Source organism: Oncorhynchus clarkii, unplaced genomic scaffold (genome assembly GCF_045791955.1).
Source record: "Oncorhynchus clarkii lewisi isolate Uvic-CL-2024 unplaced genomic scaffold, UVic_Ocla_1.0 unplaced_contig_2986_pilon_pilon, whole genome shotgun sequence".
NCBI classification, from domain to species: domain Eukaryota; kingdom Metazoa; phylum Chordata; class Actinopteri; order Salmoniformes; family Salmonidae; genus Oncorhynchus; species Oncorhynchus clarkii.
Genome location: NW_027260829.1, coordinates 40106 through 64904, shown reverse-complemented (window position 1 = coordinate 64904; position 24799 = coordinate 40106). Strand labels below are relative to the sequence as shown.

Sequence of the window (24799 nt, the reverse complement as noted above, 5' to 3'; positions counted from 1 at the left end):
TACCTGTGAATTTCGATCAGGCAATCTGTAACGCTTCTGCAATACAGATTGAATAGAGACATACGTTTTCAAGATAGAGAACTTTAGATAAAAATAAAAGTGTGATGATGGTGTGATTTACATCATCACACTTTTAGCATTTTACTAAAGGTGCTCTATCTTGACAACTTAGGGTCTTGCACCATATCTAAAGTGGACTAATGAGCAAAATACTTGAAGATAGTTTGAGTAAAGCTATCTTTATAGGCAAAGGAATTATAAAGGTAATCATCATCATTAAAGAGTATGAGGTCATGTGTTGGACAGATAAGTGAACCTTTGATCCGCCTAAATTAGGGTCAAATTGCATCTGTCAATCACTTCACACTACAAAGTCAGGAAATGTCAGTTCATTACTGTGACCATTTTTTATTAGCCAGAGCCTAATTAGTGTGCAGTATATCCTCATACAGAAAAGTGATATATTGAATATACAGTGGAGAATTAACACTTTCTATGAAGTAGGTCAACATTTGTACAATGCTTTATATTATAATATCCTTTATAATGTGTTATGACACTGACTATACACTGAGTGTACAAAACATTACCCTCTAATATTACCTACCCTAATATCTTGTTGCAACCCCTTTTGCCCTCAGAAAAGCCTCAATTCGTTGGGGCATGGACTCTAGGTGTTGAAAGCGTTCCACAGGGATACTGGCCCATGTTGACTCCAACGCTTCCCACAGTTGTGTCAAGTTGGCTGGATGTCCTTTGGGTGGTGGACCATTCTTGATGCACACGGAAAACTTGAGTGTGAAAAACCCAGCAGCATTGCAGTTCTTGACCCACTCAAACCGGTGTGCCTGGCACCTACTACCATACCCCGTTCCAAGTCACTTAAATATTTTGTCTTGCCCATTCACCCTCTGAATGACACATATACACCATCCATGTCTCCATTGTCTCAAGGCGTACAAATCATTCTTTAACACGTCTCCTCACCTTCATCTACACTGACTGAAGTGGATTTAACAAGTGACATCAATAAGGGATCATAGCTTTTACCTGGATTCACCTGGTTAGTGTGTGTCATGGAAAGAGCAGGTGTTCCTAATGTTTTGTACACTCAGTGTAAGCATCTATAATAGGGAAGGGACAGGGAATAACTCAGAAGTGGTGATAAACTCTGTATGATGTTTTATTGATAATGAACTATAATGAGTTATAAGGCTATAATGTATTATTATAGCCATACTTGTTTGGAAACACAGACAATATAGTTTTTAGACACATTAGGCCTTGTTATACTGTAGCGATCCTGCTATATGAGCCACTTTACAATTCCCACCAATTCAGTTAACCCTATTGACGCAATGCATAGGGTTTCACGCCAGTCTGAGACCAATGTTTGCTACACTGGTGTCAGAAGTGGGATGGCGGCTGTGAGGTCATCGGAGCTCACGAGCCTGGACATGTGAGGGGTTGGAGTAGCGATCCTCGCTATATGAGTCAGGTTACAATTCACACCGTTTCTATTGGCACAATGCGTAGAGTGTTTGCCTTTACGCCTCAATCACACCTACTGTAAATCGTTTTTAAACACCTCGATCACACCTACATCGTTAATGCGCAAAATGGGATGCAGCATCATCTGGATGTGTGCAACAAAAGTTTAATATTCACCTGCTACCATTTCAAACCGTCTACGCATACAATTTGATGCACATGTTCGACAAATCCAATGTATGCACCACACAGAACACACTGCAACGCAATGCTGCAAGGTAAACACACAGTTCCATTGTAAATGAATGTACTTATGGTGTCCCAAAACACAAATTATATCCGTGTGGTCGAGGCGTTACAGTGGCAATCAGCAGTTAAAACCATAACAAAACACATCCCCGCCCCTGTTTTCGTAAAAAGTTGACTGGAGAAATGTTACCACTCAAATTCATAGACAGCTATGGATGCAAGGACTGACCATCTATGATGTAAACATTCTAGTTTTAACCATGTTGAGGCTATATAGTGTTTGTTTACAAGAGCACGTAATGTATTATCAATTTAGATCAATTTAGTTATAGAACACTGTAATAGGTATTTGTAGGCTTTAACTAAATTCTGCTTCAGTCTCGCGCTCGTGATTGGTATCTTCATGATATGAGCACGGGTCTTCTCCACTAATAATCCACAGGTGTTATCTGTTAGGTCAGTTAGCGGCAAGATTTGACCAGTGAGTAGTATAATCTATAGAAAATAATTGGACATATTCAATGTTCTTGAGGTTTACCTAATTTATCTTTATCGCTTGTTGAATTTTCAGCCCCAGTTTGTAGCAAACGTTACCGCAAAGATGTTCCGCTTTTTCAATATTCTGCCAGCCCCTCTGCAGGTATATCAAAATGTTGTTTTTGTTTGTGTTAACGTGTACCCCTCATTTGTTTTTCAAGCAAACATCTCCGGACAGTCGTTATGCGACATTCTAATAGAACCTACTGTATCTTCGACTAAAGTTTACTTTTCAAACCTAGATGTGCGTGAGATCAATTTGCATTCACCCCGTACCCGACGTTACTGAGGATGAGAAAAGGGCGAAAATTCAAAGCTCTAATATAGAACGAGATTTGTTTGAACAAGCCAAGCTTGAGGTGAACGTGATCAAAATATTGCTACTTGGTAAGTTTGTGTGCGTGCGAGGTGTATGTGTTGCAACAACCGTGTCTCACATAATTTCGTATTATTATGTATGGAAATCCGAGACCCCTAAGTATGATATGTTATCTTTGGTATGGTTACTTGAGACCGATGGTTACTTAATGCCAAATTGAAAGGAGTTTGGCTGGGTGGATATAACACACATTTATAGAAACACAGTGGATAATTATAATTTAGGCTACTTTTATCTACTTTGCAATTACTTAGCGTGTTAGCTAACCCATTCCCAATTATGTAAAGTACTTAAGAAAATATACTTTCAAGTAGGCCCTACTGCTGTAGTTTGTGGTATCTGTACTTCCTATTTATATTTTTGACTACTTTTACTCCACTACATTCCTAAAGGAAATAATGTACTTTTTACCCCGTACATGTCCCTGACACCCACAAGTACTCGTTACGTTTCGAATGCTTAGCAGGACAAGAGAAGTGTCCAATTCACACACTTATCAAGAGAACATCCCTGGTCATCTCCTGCCTCAGATCTGGTGGACTCACTAAACACAATTATCAAGAGAACATCCCTGGTCATCTCCTGCCTCAGATCTGGTGGACTCACTAAACACAATTATCAAGAGAACATCCCTGGTCATCTCCTGCCTCAGATCTGGTGGACTCACTAAACACAATTATCAAGAGAACATCCCTGGTCATCTCCTGCCTCAGATCTGGTGGACTCACTAAACACAATTATGAAGAGAACATCCCTGGTCATCTCCTGCCTCAGATCTGGTGGACTCACTAAACACACATGCTTTATTTGTAAATGTATACGTGTTGGTGCTGTGTTTGCTTAATATGAGGAATTAAAAAGTATTTATACTTTTGATACTTAGTTACACTGCAGAAATCGCCCTGCCATTGGTTGCTAAAACTCTAATACACTGAACGAAAATATGAATGCGATATGCAACCATTTCAAAGATTTTACTGAGTTACAGTTCATATAAGGAAATCAGTCAATTTAAATAAATTCATTAGGCCCTAATCTATGGATTTCACATGACTGGGAATACAGATATGCTGCCATTGGTCACGGATACCTTAAAAAAGGTGTATCTGGTGTGATCATCATTTGCCTCATGCAGTGCGACACAGTGCGGTGCGACATAATCATGCAGTGCTTAGAGTTGATCAGGCTGTTGATTGTGGAATGTTGTCCCACTCCCCTTCAATGGCTGTGCGAAGTTGCTGAATATTGGTGGGAACATGAACATGTTGATCCAAAGCATCACGAACAAGCTGACATTTCTGGTGAGTAAAGTCTGGTGAGTATTCAGGCCATGGAAGAACTGGGGCATTTTCAGCTTCCATAAATTGTGTAAAGATCCTTACTACATGGAGTACTGGAGTGCAGTATCATGTTGAAACATGAGGTGATGGCGGCGGATGAATGGTATGACAATGGGCCTCGGGATCTCTTCATATTCAAATTGCCATCGATATATTGCACTCGTGTTTGTTGTCCATAGCTTATTATTGCCCATACCATAACCCCACCACCGGGGCACTGTTCCCAACGTTGACAACTGCAAACCGCTCACCCACACAACGCCATACACACTGTCTACCATCTGCCCGGTACAGTTGAAACTGGGACTCATCTGTGAAAAGCACATAATTCCATCGTGCCAGTGGCCATCGAAGGTGAGCATTTTCCCACTGAAGTAGGTTACGGTGCTGAACTGCAGTCAGGTCAAGACCCCGGTGAGGGCGATGAGCATGCTGATGAGCTTCCCTGAGACAGTTTCTGGCAGTTTGTGCAGAAATTCATAGATTGTGCAAACCTACAAATTAATCAGTTGTCCGGGTGTCTGGTCTCAGACGATCCCGCAGGTGAAGATGCTGGATGTGGAGGGCCTGGCGTGGTTACACGTGGTCTGCAGTTGAGGCCAGGTGGACATACTGCCAAATTCTCTTAAAACAATGTAGGAGGCGGCTTATGGTAGAGAAATTACCATTACATTCTCTGGCAACAGCTCTGGTGGACATTCCTGCAGTCAGCATGCCAATTTCCAATTGGATGGCTTGTGGTTAGAGCGTTGGGCCCGTAACCGGAAGGTTGCTGGATCGAGTCCACGAGCTGTCATGGTAAAAATATGTCGTTCTGCCCCTGAGCAAGGCAGTTAACCCACTGTTCCCTGGGTGCCAAAGACGTTGACGATTATGGAAGCCCCCCACACCTCTCTGATTCAGAGTGGTTGGGTTAAATGTGGAAGACATATTTCAGTTGAATACATTGTTGGACAACTGACTAAATATCCCCCCTTTCCCCTCAACTTGCGACATCTGTGGCATTGTGTGTCAAAACTGCAAAAAAATTTTAGTGGCATTGTATTGTCCCCAGCACAAGGGGAACCTGTGTAATGATGCTGTTTAATCCGCTTCTTGATATGCCACATCTGTCAGGTGGATGGATTATCTTGGCAAAGGAGACATGCTCATTAACAGGGATGTACTAAATTCGATAGAAATAAGCTTTTTGTGTATATGGAACATTTCTGGGGTCTTTTACTTCAGCTTATGAAACATGGCACCAACACTTTGTGTTTTTTTGTATTTGTGTAGTTTGCCTAATTTCAGTTTGTAACAAAAATAAGCTGCTCTAGTGTAGAGAATCATTCAACCATCTAAACCCTTGTGAAATATATTTTCCATAATCTTTTGAAGACGCAAAAGAAATTGCGCACATAGAACAGATCTACAGCTTCTTAGACTTGCGTTCAAGTAGAGTAATAGAACTATAACTCATATTTCTACAGTGTGAATTTGGCCAGGTCACCCAAATAGTTACAGCAATTACATGTATTTTTTGATAATTAAGCCTATTTAAAACCAAATACTCTTGAGTCATTTTCTATTGAGTCATTTTCTATTAAGGTATCTTTACTTTTACTCAAGTATGAATGTTGGGCATTTTTCCACCACTGACCCTGACCTTAACCATTTTAGCTACCCATTTGCCTAACCTTAAGCCTTTAACCGAACTCCTAAACTTAACCCTAACCTTATAATGCAAACGGTTGATAGATCATTTAGAATCTCAGCATGTACAACTTTAGCATTTTAGCTAATTGTCAACTTTTGAACTACTTGATACTTTGCAACTACTAGCATGTTAGCTAACCCTTCCCCTAACACTTCCCTTAACCCTTTAACCTAATTCCTAAACTTAACTCTAATGTTAGCGAGCTAGCTAACCTTAGCCACCTACCTGGAATTCATAACATATCAAATGTTTTGCAGATTCCTAACATATTGCATGCTTTTTATGAATTCATAACATGCAATAGAAATTGTCATTCTTAACATATCATACGAAATGGGTGATAGGCATCCACAAATGAATACATACCATACGAAACGCAACATATCCTACTAAATGCGGTGTCTCGGATGTATGTACAGAAAAATACGAAATGCTCTGAGACCAGGTTGGTTGCAAATCCCAAATATGGCCAACCATGTCACTGCAGAATATATTCCATGTGTTTTGTGATTTAAGTTCCCATTAGACTGCACTGATGTGATGACGACTTTGTTCCAGGTGCTACAGAGAGTGGTAAGAGTACCATGGTCAAGCAGATGAAGGTCATCCACAGTCATGGCTTCTCCAAGCCAGAGCTTATTAGCTTCAAGGTGCTGTACACTTTACCCTCCTTGGCAGAGATTCTCGAATGTGTTGTGACATGTTTTTTTCTTTAAAGGGGATTCTTGGCTTTGTTACACTACATTCTCACTATTCTAAAGAACCCAGACAGGTCCATAGCCTGTTATGTTGTTGGCTTAAAAAGGCTGTATTCAACAGTCACGATACCATGATCAATGCATACTGCCCTCCATTAATACTGTGTGCTTCCATTCTGTAAAAAAATGCTCTTACTGATGCTTAATCGAATAGTGTTTTGGCTGGACAGGGCACTGATGTAGCTGATAGTGACTCCACTTGGGAGATTAGGGAGGGAGTTGTTGCGTCTGGATGTATGGTATGGGAGCTGGGGTTTGGGAAAGGTGATTCTACCTCCTCCCAATCAGACCATGGAGGTAGAAGAGCTTAGGTGTGGTTAATGGTAGCTGTATACTGTTCAAACCATGTTTTTTTTACTGTGTACAGTCCTTGGCTAGGGGTCTGTAAAGGTGGGTGTTACATTATTGAACATTTTACATTCACATAGAACAGGCATGAATATCTGTCTGGTAGAATAGAACAAAAATAATGATTCCCTATCTGCAGTGTTGTGAAGAATAGCCCAGTCCCAGTGTTCAATAGTCACCCCTCTCTCTCCCTCCCTCTCTGGCTCACCATCCTAAGTATTTAAACTGAGCCCTCCATGAGTGATTCCATCAGACTACTGAACTTTCTCGATTAGCGAACATTTATTGATTTACTTGTCTGTCTTGATGTATTCACACTTCATATTTTAGCTGCCATGTATACCGAAATAAAACTCAAACTCCCTCCCTTCACAGGCTGCAGTGCTGGATAACCTCCTGACCTCCATGAAGTTTGTGCTGCGCGGCATGGGACTGCTGAGGATTAATCTGGCCAACAAGAAGAACAAGGTGAGGGAGAAGAGCTAGTAGCTAGTCTTGGAGCATCATGTCATACTGACTGACCACCTTGTTAGGACCTTTTGATTTGACAATTTAAAATACGTAGTTACTCCAGGCAACCGATACATAAACCACAACTAGCAGAGGGTACTAGCCAGAAGACCATTTGTGGTCTTCTATCAAACAGATACAGCACACATGATGAAATATGGTCTCTATTCACACCCTCTGGTAATGATGCAACACATTCTGTACCCCCATTTAACACATGTTGACCTAACAGGATCATACAGTGTAACTAGTCAGCCCAGTTTTAGACCTACATCTCTTCCCATGGTCATAGCTTCCTCCTTTTGAAACTGTAGAGCTCAGATGTCACGTTAGATGTCAGCCTTGCTCTGGTATTCTCCTAGCTACGTCCCTAACACGATCACAAGCCATATCTTGAAGTTTAAAAGCCTCTTTGCCTCACACATCTTTCTTGACCTCACTAATAACGACAAGTGGACACAGGGACTGGCATTTATCTTCTACATCTGTCATTATGATTTAGTTGGGTTTTTCATTAGGACCAAATGGAAGAAAAGACTGAAACCGAGAGGGACTACCTGGACTAGTCCAATAAGAAACACTCATTTTACATAGCAAAACACACACAAAAAAAAGCATATGTCTTTCATTCCCTAATGAACAAGACCCGAGACAGCAAATGTTTATCATATTCCCAAACTGGAGCAATGCCGTCGGGGGTATGCCAAATAAAAATATGATTTACATTTATTTATTTTTTAAAACTTTTTTTTCATCTTTTCAAACAGTCCATTTATATTTTCCAACGGGGTCTATACATTTGGGTGAGTTTTTTTTCTTCTCTCGCCTGATTAGCCTCGTTTCACTGCCAAAAATAAAATTAAACCATCTAGTGTTCAGCGAAATAACAACACAATGTCAAAAACAGGTAGCCTAGTCAAATAATTAACATCCAATCACATTAACCGTTACACTCTCGCGGGAATTCCATAAACGGTCGTATGTAGCCAAACATAGCTGCTGCTCATGTTGGCATCTGTACTGATGGCACAAAAGCCATGACAGGGAGAAATAGTGGAGTGGTAACACTCGTGCAAGCAGTTGCTCCCGACGCCACTTGGGTACACCGCAGCATCAACCGAGAGGCTCTTGCTGCCAAGGGAATGCCTGACAGCTTGAAAGGTGAAAATGGTTAATTTTGTTAAAGCAAGGCCCCTGAACTCCCGTATTTTCTGCACTATGGGCGACGACCATGTAATGCTTTTACAATATACAGAAGTGCGCTGGTTATCAAGAGGCAAAGTATTGACACTTGTTTTTTAAATTGTGAGACGAGCTTAAAGTTTTCTTTACTGACCATAATTTTCACTTGTCTGACCGCTTGCATGATGAGTTTCTCATACGACTGGCCTATCTGGGTGATGTTTTTTCTCGCCTGAATGATCTGAGTGAGTTGGGTGAATAATTACGCAGGTACTTTCACGATACGGATGATACAAACAACTTTCATGCCCTGCCTCCAGTCCACTTACTGATAAACTGAACAAGAGAGCCTCATTGAAATTACAACAAGCAGTTCTGTGAAAATTGATGGACAACACATGCCACTGCCAGATTTTTGGATAGGGCTACGCTCAGAGTATCCTGCCTTGGCAAATCTCGCTGTTAAGACACTGATGCCCTTTGCAACCATGTACCTATGTGAGAGTGGATTCTCGGCCCTCACTAGCATGAAAACTATATATAGGCACAAACTGTGTGTGGAAAATGATTCTCTCCAATACAACCCAACATTGCAGAGTTATGTGCATCCTTTCAAGCACACCCTTCTAATTAACCTGTGAGTTATTCACAATTTTTGATGAACAAATAAGGTTTTATATGTAAGATGATTAAATAAAGAGCCAAATTATTGATTATTATTTGTGCCCTGGTCCTATAAGAGCTGTTTGTCACTTTCCATGAGCCGGGTTGTGACAACTCCCACTCATTCTTATGTTTTAATGTATCATTTTGTGTGTATGGGGGGCAGGCTTACAATGATGGCAAAAAAACATTTGAGGGTGCGCTGTCCCTGGTGCTAGAGGGTGTACGCAGCTGGAGATGAATGTTTTGAAGGGGTACGGGACTATAAAAAGTTTGGGAACCACTGCCCTGGAGTATCGGTGATCATGAAGCCCTCTTCCTGTTGTCCCCATGCAGGCCCATGCCCGCTCTGTGCTGTCCTGTGGCCAGTGTTTCGGGGAGGACGGGGAGCTGCTGCCGTTTGTGGCCCTGTCTTTCTGTGCTCTCTGGGCCGACCAGGGTGTGAAAGCTGCAGCTGCCAGGGGCTATGAGTTCCAACTCAACGACTCAGCGCTCTAGTGAGTACCTTACATGTAGTGTTGTCACTGTACTCAGTATCACAGTCCTCTGAAGTATGATCATGGCAAGGAAACAACATACGGAGCGCACTGAATTTCATGATGTAACAGTTGAAGTTGATAGAAATGCTGCGTTTTGGTATCAATTTATATTTTAATCAACCTCTGGAGAGCGAGGTAGGGGCAGTGTTGTCTTTTTCACTGTCGTCACTCGCATCCTATAATTGAAGGTATAGCAGAAAGCATATGACATAAAGCAGGTTCTTAAAGGCTCAAAGAGTTTAAGTCTCGTGGCTGCTTTTCTTCTTTGCCATGGAAAATCAAGAATCGTGCTACTGGTGTCGTGACGCATGTTCTATCTGCGCCGTCCCACCTCATTCAGACTGACTGGACCGTGTGGATCCTCCCAGGTCTTACAAGGGAAGCCTTTGCTTACTTCCTCGTCGATATACACATAATGGGATTGTAGCAAAAAAAATACATCCGTCACAGGAAATGATTCTCCTGACATTTTGCTGAATTGACATTTTTAATTGGTCCTTCATTATAATGTCATGCCTGTCATGTCTTTGTAAAGGTGGTTGGTTAAAAAAGGACATGGGGGAAAAAGACATGAGAATTAAGTTTGAAATGCTTGTGTGTCTAGTGAGCAAGTGAGGGGATGACAACAGGGGATTATGTACATACTACTATTTACAGTGGCGTGTTGTGATTGGGATAATTGGTTAAAAGACTCCTGACTGTCTGCGTTATGAACTAAGCAGCGGCCAAGTGTTCTGCTTCACAGCTATTCAGCTTTACTTTACCCACCACCTGGGGGGCAGTTGTCGGTAAGGTGGCATTAGAGGGCTATGTATGGGTAAGGTGGCATCAGGGGGCAGTTGTCGGTAAGGTGGCATCAGGGGGCTATGTATGGGTAAGGTGGCATCAGGGGGCAGTTGTCGGTAAGGTGGCATCAGGGGGCTATGTATGGGTAAGGTGGCGTCGGGGGGCTATGTATGGGTAAGGTGGCGTCGGGGGGCTATGTATGGGTAAGGTGGCATCAGGGGGCTATGTATGGGTAAGGTGGCATCAGGGGGCTATGTATGGGTAAGGTGGCATCAGGGGGCTATGTATGGGTAAGGTGGCATCAGGGGGCTATGTATGGGTAAGGTGGCATCAGGGGGCTATGTATGGGTAAGGTGGCATCAGGGGGCTATGTATGGGTAAGGTGGCATCAGGGGGCTATGTATGGGTAAGGTGGCATCAGGGGGCTATGTATGGGTAAGGTGGCATCAGGGGGCTATGTATGGGTAAGGTGGCATCAGGGGGCTATGTATGGGTAAGGTGGCATCAGGGGGCTATGTATGGGTAAGGTGGCATCAGGGGGCTATGTATGGGTAAGGTGGCATCGGGGCAGTTGTCGGTAAGGTGGCGTTGGGGGGCTATGTATGGGTAAGGTGGCGTCGGGGGGCTATGTGTGGGTAAGGTGGCGTCGGGGGGCTATGTGTGGGTAAGGTGGCGTCGGGGGGCTATGTGTGGGTAAGGTGGCGTCGGGGGGCTATGTGTGGGTAAGGTGGCGTCGGGGGGCTATGTGTGGGTAAGGTGGCGTTGGGGGGGGGCTCTGTGTGGGTAAGGTGGCGTCGGGGGGGGGCTCTGTGTGGGTAAGGTGGCGTCGTGGGGGGGGCTCTGTGTGGGTAAGGTGGCGTCGGGGGGGGCTCTGTGTGGGTAAGGTGGCGTCGGGGGGCTATGTGTGGGTAAGGTGGCGTCGGGGGGCTATGTATGGGTAAGGTGGCGTCGGGGGGCTATGTGTGGGTAAGGTGGCGTCGGGGGGCTATGTGTGGGTAAGGTGGCGTCGGGGGGCTATGTGTGGGTAAGGTGGCGTCGGGGGGCTATGTGTGGGTAAGGTGGCGTTGGGGGGGGGCTATGTGTGGGTAAGGTGGCGTCGGGGGGGGGGGGGCTCTGTGTGGGTAAGGTGGCGTCAGGGGGGGGGGCTCTGTGTGGGTAAGGTGGCGTCGGGGGGGGGGGGGCTCTGTGTGGGTAAGGTGGCGTCGGGGGGGGGGCTCTGTGTGGGTAAGGTGGCGTCGGGGGGGGGGGCTCTGTGTGGGTAAGGTGGCGTCGGGGGGGGGGGGCTCTGTGTGGGTAAGGTGGCGTCGGGGGGGGGGGCGGCTGCTATGTGTGGGTTTGCCAGCCAGAGGGGTTGGCAGTGGATCCACATATTGCGGCGTTACCCAGCTCCAATTTAATCTGCACCCGTTTATTCTTGATTTGTCCTCTTTTTGAATATACTCCTGTATATTAGACTGCTTATGTAGATGGCTACTTAAACACCATGGCGTCATTCTCTGTAGTTGGAGGTATGTGTGCGTTTTACATGTTCCTAAAACAGGCCCCTGCCCTGAACTGAGGTCATGCTCAGAATATTTTTTTTTATTGTTGTTCTGGTGTCATAGACACACATCCTCTCTTGTGGGGGTTGATCAGCGGTGTTTCTAAGCATGTGATATGATGGGACATAGCACCACGTCCTCTCTTGTGGGGGTTGATCAGTGGTGTTTCTAAGCATGTGATATGATGGGACATAGCACCACGTCCTCTCTTGTGGGGGTTGATCAGCGGTGTTTCTAAGCATGTGATGTGATGGGACATAGACACACATCCTCTCTTGTGGGGGTTGATCAGCGGTGTTTCTAAGCATGTGATATGATGGGACATAGACACACATCCTCTCTTGTGGGGGTTGATCAGCGGTGTTTCTAAGTGATGTGATGGGACATAGACACACATCCTCTCTTGTGGGGGTTGATCAGCAGTGTTTCTAAGTGATGTGATGGGACATAGACACACATCCTCTCTTGTGGGGGTTGATCAGCGGTGTTTCTAAGCATGTGATGTGATGGGACATAGACACACATCCTCTCTTGTGGGGGTTGATCAGCAGTGTTTCTAAGCATGTGATGTGATGGGACATAGACACACATCCTCTCTTGTGGGGGTTGATCAGCGGTGTTTCTAAGTGATGTGATGGGACATAGACACACATCCTCTCTTGTGGGGGTTGATCAGCGGTGTTTCTAAGCATGTGATATGATGGGACATAGACACACATCCTCTCTTGTGGGGGCTGATCAGTGGTGTTTCTAAGCATGTGATGTGATGGGACATAGACACACATCCTCTCTTGTGGGGGTTGATCAGCGGTGTTTCTAAGTGATGTGATGGGACATAGACACACATCCTCTCTTGTGGGGGTTGATCAGCGGTGTTTCTAAGCATGTGATATGATGGGACATAGACACACATCCTCTCTTGTGGGGGTTGATCAGCGGTGTTTCTAAGTGATGTGATGGGACATACACACATCCTCTCTTGTGGGGGTTGATCAGCGGTGTTTCTAAGTGATATGATGGGACATACACACATCCTCTCTTGTGGGGGTTGATCAGCGGTGTTTCTAAGCATGTGATATGATGGGACATAGCACCACGTCCTCTCTTGTGGGGGTTGATCAGCGGTGTTTCTAAGTGATGTGATGGGACAGAGCACCACATCCTCTCTTGTGGGGGTTGATCAGCAGTGTTTCTAAGTGATGTGATGGGACATAGCACCACGTCCTTGGGGAGGACACTATTAGACGCTTCATGTGAAGCGCGGCGGGTTTTTACGTCATTTTGTTTCAAGTGTCATCAAATCTCAATTTAGTGCCTCTTTATGCCTTGTTTTCAGGGACATTACCTTTGCTGAATGGGGTGTTGTTCAAGTGAAGTGTGGATTATGATGATGTGGGTTTGGGTTAACGGCAGTAGCATTCTGCTCTCTTTAGTTATGTTTCATACTGATGTTGTGAGTTTTATTTGATAAAAAAAACTATTTAATATAATGTGCCCTTATTTTACCAGGTAAGTTGACTGAACATTCTCATTTACAGCAATGATCTGGGGAATAGTTACATGGGAGAGAAGGGGGGAAATGAATGAGCCAATTGGAAGCTTGGGATGATTAGGTGACCATGCTAGAATGAGGGCCAGATTGTACATTTAGCCTGGACACCGGGGTTAACCTCCCCCTACTCTTAACAATAAATGCCATGGGAATATTTAGTGAAGACAGAGTCAGGATTAATATTCCATTCAAAAGACGGATCCCTACTCAGTGCAATGTCTCAGTCACTGCCTTGGGGCATTGATCTTTTTTAGACCAGAGGTAAGAGTGCCTCCTACTGGCCCTCCAACATCTGTTCTCCTAGCCCAATAATGGATTAAAGGAGCCTAACATTACTCTTCAGTCCAAGGACCTTACATGTTCTGTTTAAAGGGTGAATTGGCTCTAGAAGCCAAAACAGCCAAATATTCCATCTAAACGTGAATTGATTCTCAGTTGCGGCACAGTTCTAGAAACATAAATGCCTGCACTTTCACATCACAATAATAACACTTACTGTAGGGGGAACAGTTGCAGGGGACATTTAAAAAAAAAAAAAAAATTGTGACATGTTAATCAAATCAAATCAAAGTTTATTTGTCATGTGCGCCGAATACAACAGGTGTAGACCTTACAGTGAAATGCTTACTTACAGACTCTAACCAATAGTGCCAAAAAGCAAAAAGAAGGAGGAATGGAGGGAGGGAGGGGGTGGGTGTGCATCCTTGGTGGATGACACAATGAGACTGGACCGGAATGTCTTGAATGCCTGGCTCGTGGCGGTGTAGTGCAGCGTGGGTGGGTAGGAAGGTGGTTGGCGGGAACCTCTCCGTCTCACCCTGGAGGTATCACTTTACAGCGCTTCGTGACATTCTCTACTGCGCCAGCTTGTGTGTGTTGCTTTGTGAAAAGTGCTAATTGCTGTGTGATCAAAAGGTCAGCTCCAATATGTCATGTTATTCCTCCCCCTTAGATCAACACTACTCATTTGGCCTTTCTCTTCTAATGGTTGTCTGTACCTGTTTTATTGTGGCATGAGAAGTGACTTGTTGTTTTGACGTGTTCTAATGATGACTTTTCTCTCTTATGGAAAGGACTTTGCTTATAGAGCTCTGCTGAAACAGTAAGACTATGGTAACACAGCTATGACGTTATACCTTCAAAGTATTCCAGTAAGAAGCTAGCGTTGATATGATGTCTCATGAACCTGATTTTGCATACAATGAGTGAAGGTGTGTTGACACGGAACATGCTTTATAATTGCAAATTGTAAAGACGGGTCATTTCCCTAAGGCTTGGTGTGTTTTAACACCATCCACAGTTTTTGGATGTTTTTGACTGTCCCTTATCACTATGGACATCTTCTGACTCAAGTCCCTGTGGATCCTACGGATGACGTAAGTTTTCTATGAACACGTTCAACACAAAGCATCTCTCACGGAATTATTTTTTGTGTGGACGTTTGTCTGATCACCTAGATTAGAATGCTGGTCCTCTGGTGGTGGATCCCACCTAGCTAGCCACTTGGTGGACTGTCCTCTGGTGGTGGATCCCACCTAGCTAGCCACTTGGTGATCCCACCTAGCTAGCCACTTGGTGGACTGTCCTCTGGTGGTGGATCCCACCTAGCTAGCCATTTGGACTGTCCTCTGGTGGTGGATCCCACCTAGCTAGCCACTTGGTGATCCCACCTAGCTAGCCACTTGGTGGACTGTCCAGTGGTGGTGGATCCCACCTAGCTAGCCACTTGGTGATCCCACCTAGCTAGCCACTTGGTGGACTGTCCAGTGGTGGTGGATCCCACCTAGCTAGCCACTTGGACTGTCCTCTGGTGGTGGATCCTCCTAGCTAGCCACTTGGTGGACTGTCCTCTGGTGGTGGATCCCACCTAGCTAGCCACTTGGTGATCCCACCTAGCTAGCCACTTGGTGGACTGTCCTCTGGTGGTGGATCCCACCTAGCTAGCCACTTGGACTGTCCTCTGATCTCCCACACTCTCAAATGACTGCTTAATTTAGTTATATCTCTCCCATCTCTGTCTCTCTGTCTCTCTGTCGCTCAGTACAAGTTACTCATTAAACTGCCTCGGAGACCATATACTCATACAACTCATCACTTTTACATACACTACCGTTCAAAGGCTTGGGGGCACTTAGGAATGTCCTTGTTTTTGAAAGAAAGGTACTTTTTTTTTTTTGTCCATTTAAAACATCAAATTGATCAGAAATACAGTTTAGACATTTTTAATGTTGTAAATGACTATTGTAGCTGGAAGCGGCAGATTTTTTAATGGAATATCTACATAGGCATACAGAGGCCCATTATCAGCAACCATCACTGTGTTCCAATGGCACGTTGTGTTAATTAATCAGAGTTTCTAATTTTAAAAGGCTAATTGATCATTAGAAAACCCTTTTGCAATTATGTTAGCACAGGTGAAAACTGTTCTGATTTTAAAGAAGCAATTAAACTGGCCGCCTTTACACTAGAGTATCTGGAGCATCAGCATTTGTGGGTATGATTACAGGCTCAAAATGGCCAGAAACAAAGACTTACTTACTTGGGAACTCGTCAGTCTATTCTTGTTCTGAGAAATGAAGGCTATTCCATGCGAGAAACTGAAGATATTGTACAACGCTGTGTACTACTCCCTTCACAGAACAGCAAAAGAGGAGTGGGAGGCACCGGTGCACAAATGAGCAAGAGGACAAGTACATTAGTGTCTTGTTTGAGAAGGAACTTTGCCTAGAAGGCCAGCATCCTGGAGTCACCTCTTCACTGTTGATGTTGAGACCGGTGTTTTGCGGGTACTATTTAATGAAGCTGCCAGTTGAGCTTTTCTATCATAAACAAGGACATTTCTAAGTGACTGCAAACATGTGGAGTGTAATCTCAATGTAGTCATTTTATTTTTACTCCGTTATGCACTGATTAATGCATCAATAAAATATAATTTTGAACATAATTCACCATGTTGGTATTTTTTTTTTTAAATCAACATTGTCTGATTTATGTTCTTCAGTTAAACCATTTACAGTCTTAAAGCTGTTTTTGTTTCTTTTGACTGTCGTTTCCTCCATCTGCCTTTCCCAGTTTCTTTGAGAACATAAGTCGGATCATCTCTCCCAGATACATTCCCACTGAGGCGGACGTCCTGCGGGTGAGAGTGCGAACCTCCGGAATCATCGAGACCCAGTTTCCAGTCAATCACATGGTTTTCAGGTAAGGAATGGTTTTCACTGGCTCATGTGAGAATTGCCTTGTCTAAACCAGTCCATAATTCATCTACCCATGAATCTTGTTCAATACATTCATCGTGCTTTCTAAATGTTATTTTGCATATGTTCTTTATAACAAATGTACACCTTTGTCTTACTTCAGAGTATAACTAACAACTCTGTTATAATGGCGCCATATGTCATAAGACAATGACACCCATTGATACCTTGAGAAAATATTCTGTGTGATCATACATTCTCAGTTCAGTGTCATAGTGTTATATCTGTGGGTGGTGTTGTGAAGGGGTTTGTGGTATGGCTGTTTAGAGCGGGTCGGTGTCATACTGACAACACTACATGATTACAGGCGACGGGGTGATATTTCAAAAATAATTCTGCTTGCCAACTTCCTCTGGTGATCGTCATCTTATGGTTCCTTGAGTATGACCATTTTCAAATGAGCATTATGAATGTCCATAGTGCTTCATCTCAAACCAATAGAACATTCTGTATTGGCTCATTCTAGTAAACTGTTGTAGTATCAAGACGATGTCCCCTCTTCGCCTCACATATGTGTATAAGAAGCCTCTGTGTAAGTCTGGTGTTTCAGCTGTGTGTGATTGTAAAAATGGCTTCAGACAAGTTGTCACAGTTTTTCTGGCTTCTTGGTCTCCTGATGCGCAGAGAGGAGAACTGTGCAGGAAGATTGTCGGTGAATCACTATCACGTCATAAGAGATTGTCATATATTCTAGTTCTAACCGATGGGAACCACTTTCCCAACATGCAGTACTGTTTTCCAGAGGCTTGAATTCATAACTGCAAGCGTACCCAGACGTGCTCCACCCCAGTGTGACTACAAAAATGACCGTTGGGCACGACGGGACTATTCCTAGAAAAATAAAAGGATCACTCGGATGTCTACCGTGATTTTAATATGTACTACAGGGGCAAACAGAAATGAAGATATTTGGCTTGTCAGACACCTTCCTCAGAGCCATGAATTAATCTTTGTTCTTTTTTGGCTCGGCTCGGCTCGGCTCGGCTGGGCTCGGCTCGGCTCGGCTGGGCTGGGCTCGGCTCGGCTGGGCTCGGCTCGGCTGGGCTGGGCTGGGCTCGGCTCGGCTTGGCTCGGCTCGGCTCGGCTTGCTGTGACATGGAGGGGTGGGTGAAACTTAGTGAAGGATACCGCAGCCATAGAACTTTGTTCCCACAATGTGATGCCATGGACAAAGGTCACAACATTGCATAAATGGATGAAGGCAGCTAAGAAAATTAAGGAATTGTTGTACTCTATTGGTAATATTCTAGTTTATATGATGCTAATAGAGTTTTAGTTTTGGGTTTCTATGGAACCATGTATTTCTTTTTACTTTTCCAACCCCCTAATTTCCAACCCCCTAATTTCCAACCCCCTAATTTCCAACCCCCTAATTTCCAACCCCCTAATTTCCAAACCCCTAATTTCCAAACCCCCCTCGGTTTAATTTCTTCAATAATGAAATGTATGTGTTTAAATCAAACCCCTAATTTCCAAACCCCCCTCGGTTTAATTTCTTCAATAATGAAATGTATGTGTTTAAATCAAACCCCTAATTTCCAAACCCCCCTCGGTTTAATTTCTTCAATAATGAAATGTATGTGTTTAAATCAAACCCCTAATTTCCAAACCCCCCTCGGTTTAATTTCTTCAATAATGAAATGTATGTGTTTAAATCAAACCCCTAATTTCCAAACCCCCCTCGGTTTAATTTCTTCAATAATGAAATGTATGTGTTTAAATCAAACCCCTAATTTCCAAACCCCCCTCGGTTTAATTTCTTCAATAATGAAATGTATGTGTTTAAATCAAACCCCTAATTTCCAAACCCCCCTCGGTTTAATTTCTTCAATAATGAAATGTATGTGTTTAAATCAAACCCCTAATTTCCAAACCCCCCTCGGTTTAATTTCTTCAATAATGAAATGTATGTGTTTTAATCAAATCCCCTTACATCTGCATTACTTTTCTTTTAAATCTCCATGCAATATCAATGCCTTTAACTTCACAGTCAAATGTTTTTCTGTCTTATTCAATTGGTCTTATTGAATGATGAATGTGGCCAAATGTTTCACAATAGCCAGGGGATGCCAAACCACGTGGGCAGTGAAGGTGGAGTTTGCCATTGTAATGAGTACTGTAGAGCCGGGGGTGAAATATTATTCCCCGCTTGCAAAATGAGTGTGCCCATTTAAAAACAATTTGAAAAAAGTGGGGATGGATTTGTGCAGCTCAAGTTCCATCTATGAACTTGAGTGGTTACATTTCACCAGCTCTATCCTTCAGCTTTATAGCAAACCAAGAGCAGGGCTTCTGTTTGACTGAAAAACAAATGTAGTGTTTCAGTGTAGTAAACAGTTGAGTATGCCTTCTGATTATCAAAATCATTTGTTGGACTGCACGTTTCCCAAAGTGTCTTGGTACACAAAAGGAGCGTGCTGATCTCCAGGGTGGGAAGGGGTTGGGTTATAAACCAGCCCTGCTGATTTCCCTACTCTCTGGGTTCCAATGTCCCATGGTGGCCCCATCTGGCCCTTCTCACGACTTAGCAAGGGGTGCCTGAGGAGTGCTAGCAGACACCCCCTCACAGCTGCAAGGGAGGCGGCATACTGAGGAATGAATCAGACCTATGAGATATTGATGTCCCTCACTCATGCGCTCGCTCTCTCTGTGCTTCTGAGAGAGAAGGAATAGCAAGAGGTTTCCTCCTAATGGCCACGAAATCCCCTCCACACCCCTTCTCTCCTTGCTGATTCTCCTTGTGCTGATTCTCCTTGTGCTGATTCTCCTTGTGCTGATTCTCCTTGTGCTGATTCTCCTTGTGCTGATTCTCCTTGTGCTGATTCTCCTTGTGCTGATTCTCCTTGTATTGTGCTCCAGCCTGCTGAACACGTCATGGCATCATGCTTCAGCTCCACTCTTGTGTATTCCACGTAGAACCATGATCAATGACACTACCAGGTATTAGACGTGGATACAGTCGGTTGTGAAACAGAACTTCAGCAACATTAAATGTCAACTTTTATTTTTTCTCATCACGACAGAGACCCAGTCATGTAGCAGTCTTGTAATGGTTCCAAAAATACTCTACCTCAATGACTTATCTCAGGGATTGCTGCTGTAGCCTGGTAGTCCAGTAATTAGCTAACTCCTCTCTGTGTTGTGTGTTTGTTCATTGTATGACATGACACCAATGGAAGAGTTGTATGCCGTATGGGACCAGGCTATCTTTGCACTGCCCGGTTTTAAAACAAAATGTGACCCCAAAGACACAAAGTATCTGACAAGGGTAGTGTAATCACACTCCTGGCGACCATCAGATGCAGGTTGGTCACTATCACAATGACCTTTGTCACCAAGACCCTGAGTTTCATAGGGATTCAACATGGAATACTACTTTTCCAGTTCGAGAGTTTAAATGTTTTACCCAGAATGCTCTACTCCTACTCCATGTGCTTTAGACAATACTCAGTTGTTGGTTACAGCACGTACAATAAGGGACCAGACTGCTACTATCTTGTTGTTAATCCCTAGAGACTGGAGTACAGTAGGCCTATTCCTGTGCTTCAGTGTTTGCTGGTGGTGCTGGGTGTAATATAGTCTGAACAAAAATAGATCACAGAAATGTTCCATATGCACAAAAAGCTTATTTCTCATTGTGTGCACATATTTGTTTACATCCCTGTTAGTGAGTGTTTCTCCTTTGCCAAAAGAATCCATCCACCTGACAGGTGTGGTATATCAAGAAGCTGATTAAACAGAATGATCATTACACAGGTCCACCTTGTGCTGGGGACAATAAAAGGCCACTTTAAAATGTACAGTTTTGTCACAATTCAATGGCACTGATGTCTCAACATTTGAGGAAGGGTGCAATTGGCATGCTCACTGCAGGAATGTCCACCCAAAGCTGTTGCCAGAGAATTCAATGTTCAGAGAATTTGGCAGTACGTCCAGCCAGCCTCACAACCGCAGACCAAATGTATGGCGTCATGTGGGCGAGCGGTTTGCTGATGTCATCGTTGTGAATAGTGCCCTGTGGTGGTGGGTTCATGGTATGGACAGACGTAAGCTACGGATAACGAACACAATTGCATTTTATCGATGGCAATTTGAATGTACAGAGATACTGTGACGAGATCCTGATATTGTCTTGCCATAACTCCACCTCATATTTCGCCATGATAATGCACAGCCCCATGTCACAAGTATCTGTACACAATTCCTGGAAGATGAGAAATGTCCCAGTTCTTCCATGGCCTGCGTACTCACCAGACATGTCATCCATTGAGCATGTTTGGGATGCTTTGGATTGATGTGTACGACAGCGTCTTCCAGAATCCCATTGATTTTGGAACTCATTTCCCTTGTGCCTGACACCTTGTGTGGACAGAAGGACAAATCAATGAAATGTGGAAGTTGGAAACATTTGTGATGGGCGGGTGTGAAGTTATTGTTTATTTTTCCAGTCAATTATGTTCAACATTCTGAACTATTTTCATGCATTTGAATGGATCTGTAAGTTATTTTGCTTCATTGATGTTGATCACATTTCAAGATGACACAGGATATAATTAGTGACATTGAAGTTCTGTTAACAACGACATTAAATAAATATTGTTTTTCTTACCACATGTTGCATCTGGCCACTGCTGCCAATAACTCTCTCCCCAAGTGACTGTACCAATCTGTCAAATCTTTCTTCAGCTTTACATCAGTTACATGAAGTCTGTCCATTGTTCATACACTATTTATGGTGTTTTGCTTCAGTGCTTTCAACCTTTTCAACCTCAAACTTACAATATCCCCCGTGGAGGGTGATGTACATATTTTACAAGTCTTTGGAAATGAAATGATTGACACCAGAAGCTGTAGCCTGTTAATTTGTGTTGTCACCTCATGTCTCTAAGTTGTGAGTAAAGTTGTCTGTCTGCCTACCTACAGGATGTATGATGTGGGCGGCCAGCGGACCAAGAGGAGGAAGTGGCTCAGCTACTTTGACTGTGTCCGGGCCGTGCTGTTTGTTGTGGCGCTCAGTGACTACGACATGACCCTGACGGAGGACCGCTCTATGGTAATAGATAGTAGATACCATTTAGCAGAAGGTAAGGGAGTTGGAGCTGTTCAGTCTCAGCTTTGATTAAAAAGTAGAGGGGGATGTTGTGTACCCTACAGTACCTTCTCTACGTCAGAACAATGTATCAAACCAGTAGAATGGCCTAAAGCTGTGTATGGTACCATCTAATATTTGAAGCTGACAGATTGAGTGAAACTTTGTTTAGATCTTTTATGTCCAGTATCATTGATTTTCTTCAACCCCCCCTTTTATCTGTCTCGCTCGCTCTGTTCAAATCTCTCTCTGTTCTCTCTTTCTCCCTCTTAGAACCGGCTACAAGAGAGCCTTGAACTCTTTACCTCCATCTGCACCAACATAGTTTTCAGAAGTACCTCATTGGTAAGTTTTCACATGGAGATTGTCTGACAACACCTACTTAACAAATGTCTGCCATAACACAGTCCTCTGAACAGATTGCCTTTCCCAAACATTGTCACTCTTAAGTAAAACCATTACACACTCAATCAAGGTGAGGGTTTCTCCTCTGGCCACTTCCAGTTACCCACATTCAGCTGCAGGTAGAAGTTGCCCTTGTTGACAGATCTAGCATCAGATTAGCCTACCACCCAATTCTTACCTTATTTCAATTATGGGGAGAAATGATGTGGTTTTAGAGGAAACATCTTCCTGTACTCCCAATGTCACGTGCTTGATGTTGGGGCTGTCTATGCGGTGTGGCAGAGCCCAGGGCCACGTTCAGGCATATCACATATGGAGCTGACATGATTCCTTATTCTACACGTCCGAGAGGCCTTTCTGTTCCACATGACACGGCTCCTTCTGAACTTTCCACAGCAGTTCAAACATGTCGCCATCGCATCATGGTGTTTAATTGACTGAGCTGTATAAATAAAGGTTAAATAAAAGCACAACGCTGTGACCTGCTGAGGGCAACCCAGTGGATGTAATTAAAGCCCATGGAGTCCCCAGAGTGCCTCCTGCTAACCACCTCTGCCCAGCCAGCCGCAGGCGGCACAACTGCCTCTAATTGCCTCAGACACAGGCAATTACCACACAAGGGTCATAATTGAGGTGATCTCAGTTCAGCTCTGAGGCCGGGAGGACTGTTTATAAAAAGCGTGTAACGAGCTTGTTTTAATTTGTCTCGTTTAGACTGTAAAAGGTTTTAAAAGACGTTTGGACTGTGGATGTGTGAGTCATAATCAGTTTTCTGTCGTTAATTACACTCAACAAAAATATAAACGCAACATGTAAAGTGTTGGTCCCAAGTTTCATGAACTGAAATAAAAAATCCCAGAAACGTTCCACAAAAAGCTTTTCTCTCAAGTTGTGTACAAATGTATTTACAGTGAGTATTTCTCCTTTACTGAGATAATCCATCTACGGGTGTGGCATATCCAAGAAGCTGATTAAACAGCATGATCTTTATACAGGTGCATCTTGTGCTGTGGACAATAAAAGGCCACTCTAAAAAGTGCAGTTTTGTCACACAACGTGATGCCACAGATGTCTCAAGTTTTGATCAAGTGTGCAATTGGCATGCTGACGGCAGGAATGTCCACCAGAGCTGTTGCCAGAGTATTGAATGTTCATTTTTCTACCACAAGCCAACGTTATAGAGAATTTGGCAGTGCGTCCAACCAGCCTCACAACTGCAAACCACGTGTATGGCATTGTGTGGGCGAGCGTTTTGCTGATGTCAATGTTGTGAACAGTGCCCTATGGTGGTGGTGGGTTTATGGTATGAGCAGGCAAAAGCTATAGACAACAAAGAAAATTGCATTTTATCGATGGCAATTTGAATGCACAGATACCATAACGAGATCCTGAGGCCCATTGTCGTGCCATTCATCTGCCCCCATCACCTCATGTTTCAATGATGATGCGCGGCCCCATGTTACAAGGATCTGTACAAAATTCCTGGAAGCTGAAAATGTCCCAGTTCTTCCATGGCCTGCATACTCAAACATGTCACCCATTAAGCATGTTTGGGATGCTGTGGATTGATGTGTACAACAGCGTGTTCCAGTTCCCGCCAATATCCAGCAACTTTACACAGCCATTGAAGAGGAGTGGGATAACATTCCACAAGCTGCAATCAACAGCCTGATCCACTCTATGTATAGGAGATTTGTAACTCTGCTTGAGGCAAATGGTGCTCACACCAGATACTGACTGGTTTTCTGATCCACGCCCACATTTTTTTATGGTATCTGTGACCAACAGATGCACATGTGAAATCCATAGATTTGGGCCTAATGAAGGCTTTTCAATTGACTGATTTCCTTATGAACTGTAACTCAGTAAAGTCTTATTTTTGGTGTCTGGCCATGCCCTACAACAGACAACCTCCCAACTAATTTCTCTTGTCTTTCACCTTTTTAGGTTATGTTACTGGTATCTCTTTCTCTCTTACAAGCTAATGATGTGCATTTGGAAAGTATTCAGTCCCCTTTTTCCACATTTTGATACATTACAGCCTTACTCTAAAATTGATTCAATTGTTGTTTTTCCCCCCACATCAATCAACACACACTACCCCATAATGAGAAAGCAAAAACTGTTTTTATAAATTTTTTCAAATGTATTAAAAATAAACTGAAATCACATTTACATAAGTATTCAGACCCTTTACTCAGGACTTTGTTTAAGCACCTTTGGCAGTGATCACAGCCTCCAATCTTCTTGTGTATGACTCTGCAAGCTTTGCACACCTGCATTTGGGGAGTTTCTCCCATTTATTCTCTGCAGATCCTCTCAAGCTTTGTCAGGTTGGATGGGGAGCGTCGCTGCACAGCTATTTTCAGGTCTTTCCAGAGATGTTCAATCGGGTTCAAGTCCAGGCTCTGGCTGGGCCACTCAAGAACATTCAGACTTGTCCCGAAGCCACTCATGCGTTGTCTTGGCTGTGTGCT

The 24799-nt window shown here is 43.6% G+C and overlaps 1 protein-coding gene across 1 annotated transcript in view; it reads left to right on the top strand.

The window, feature by feature from the left end:
* The first annotated feature begins 2341 nt into the window (after window positions 1-2341).
* LOC139401843 (guanine nucleotide-binding protein G(o) subunit alpha-like) overlaps window positions 2342-24799 on the top strand; it is a 30974-nt gene continuing 8516 nt past the window's right edge. The window contains exons 1-8 of the mRNA XM_071145827.1: window positions 2342-2380; window positions 2520-2664; window positions 6251-6342; window positions 7174-7266; window positions 9490-9650; window positions 16644-16772; window positions 21752-21881; window positions 22191-22262. Coding sequence (XP_071001928.1) covers window positions 2342-2380; window positions 2520-2664; window positions 6251-6342; window positions 7174-7266; window positions 9490-9650; window positions 16644-16772; window positions 21752-21881; window positions 22191-22262 — 861 coding nt within the window. The remainder of the gene's footprint in view (window positions 2381-2519; window positions 2665-6250; window positions 6343-7173; window positions 7267-9489; window positions 9651-16643; window positions 16773-21751; window positions 21882-22190; window positions 22263-24799) is intronic.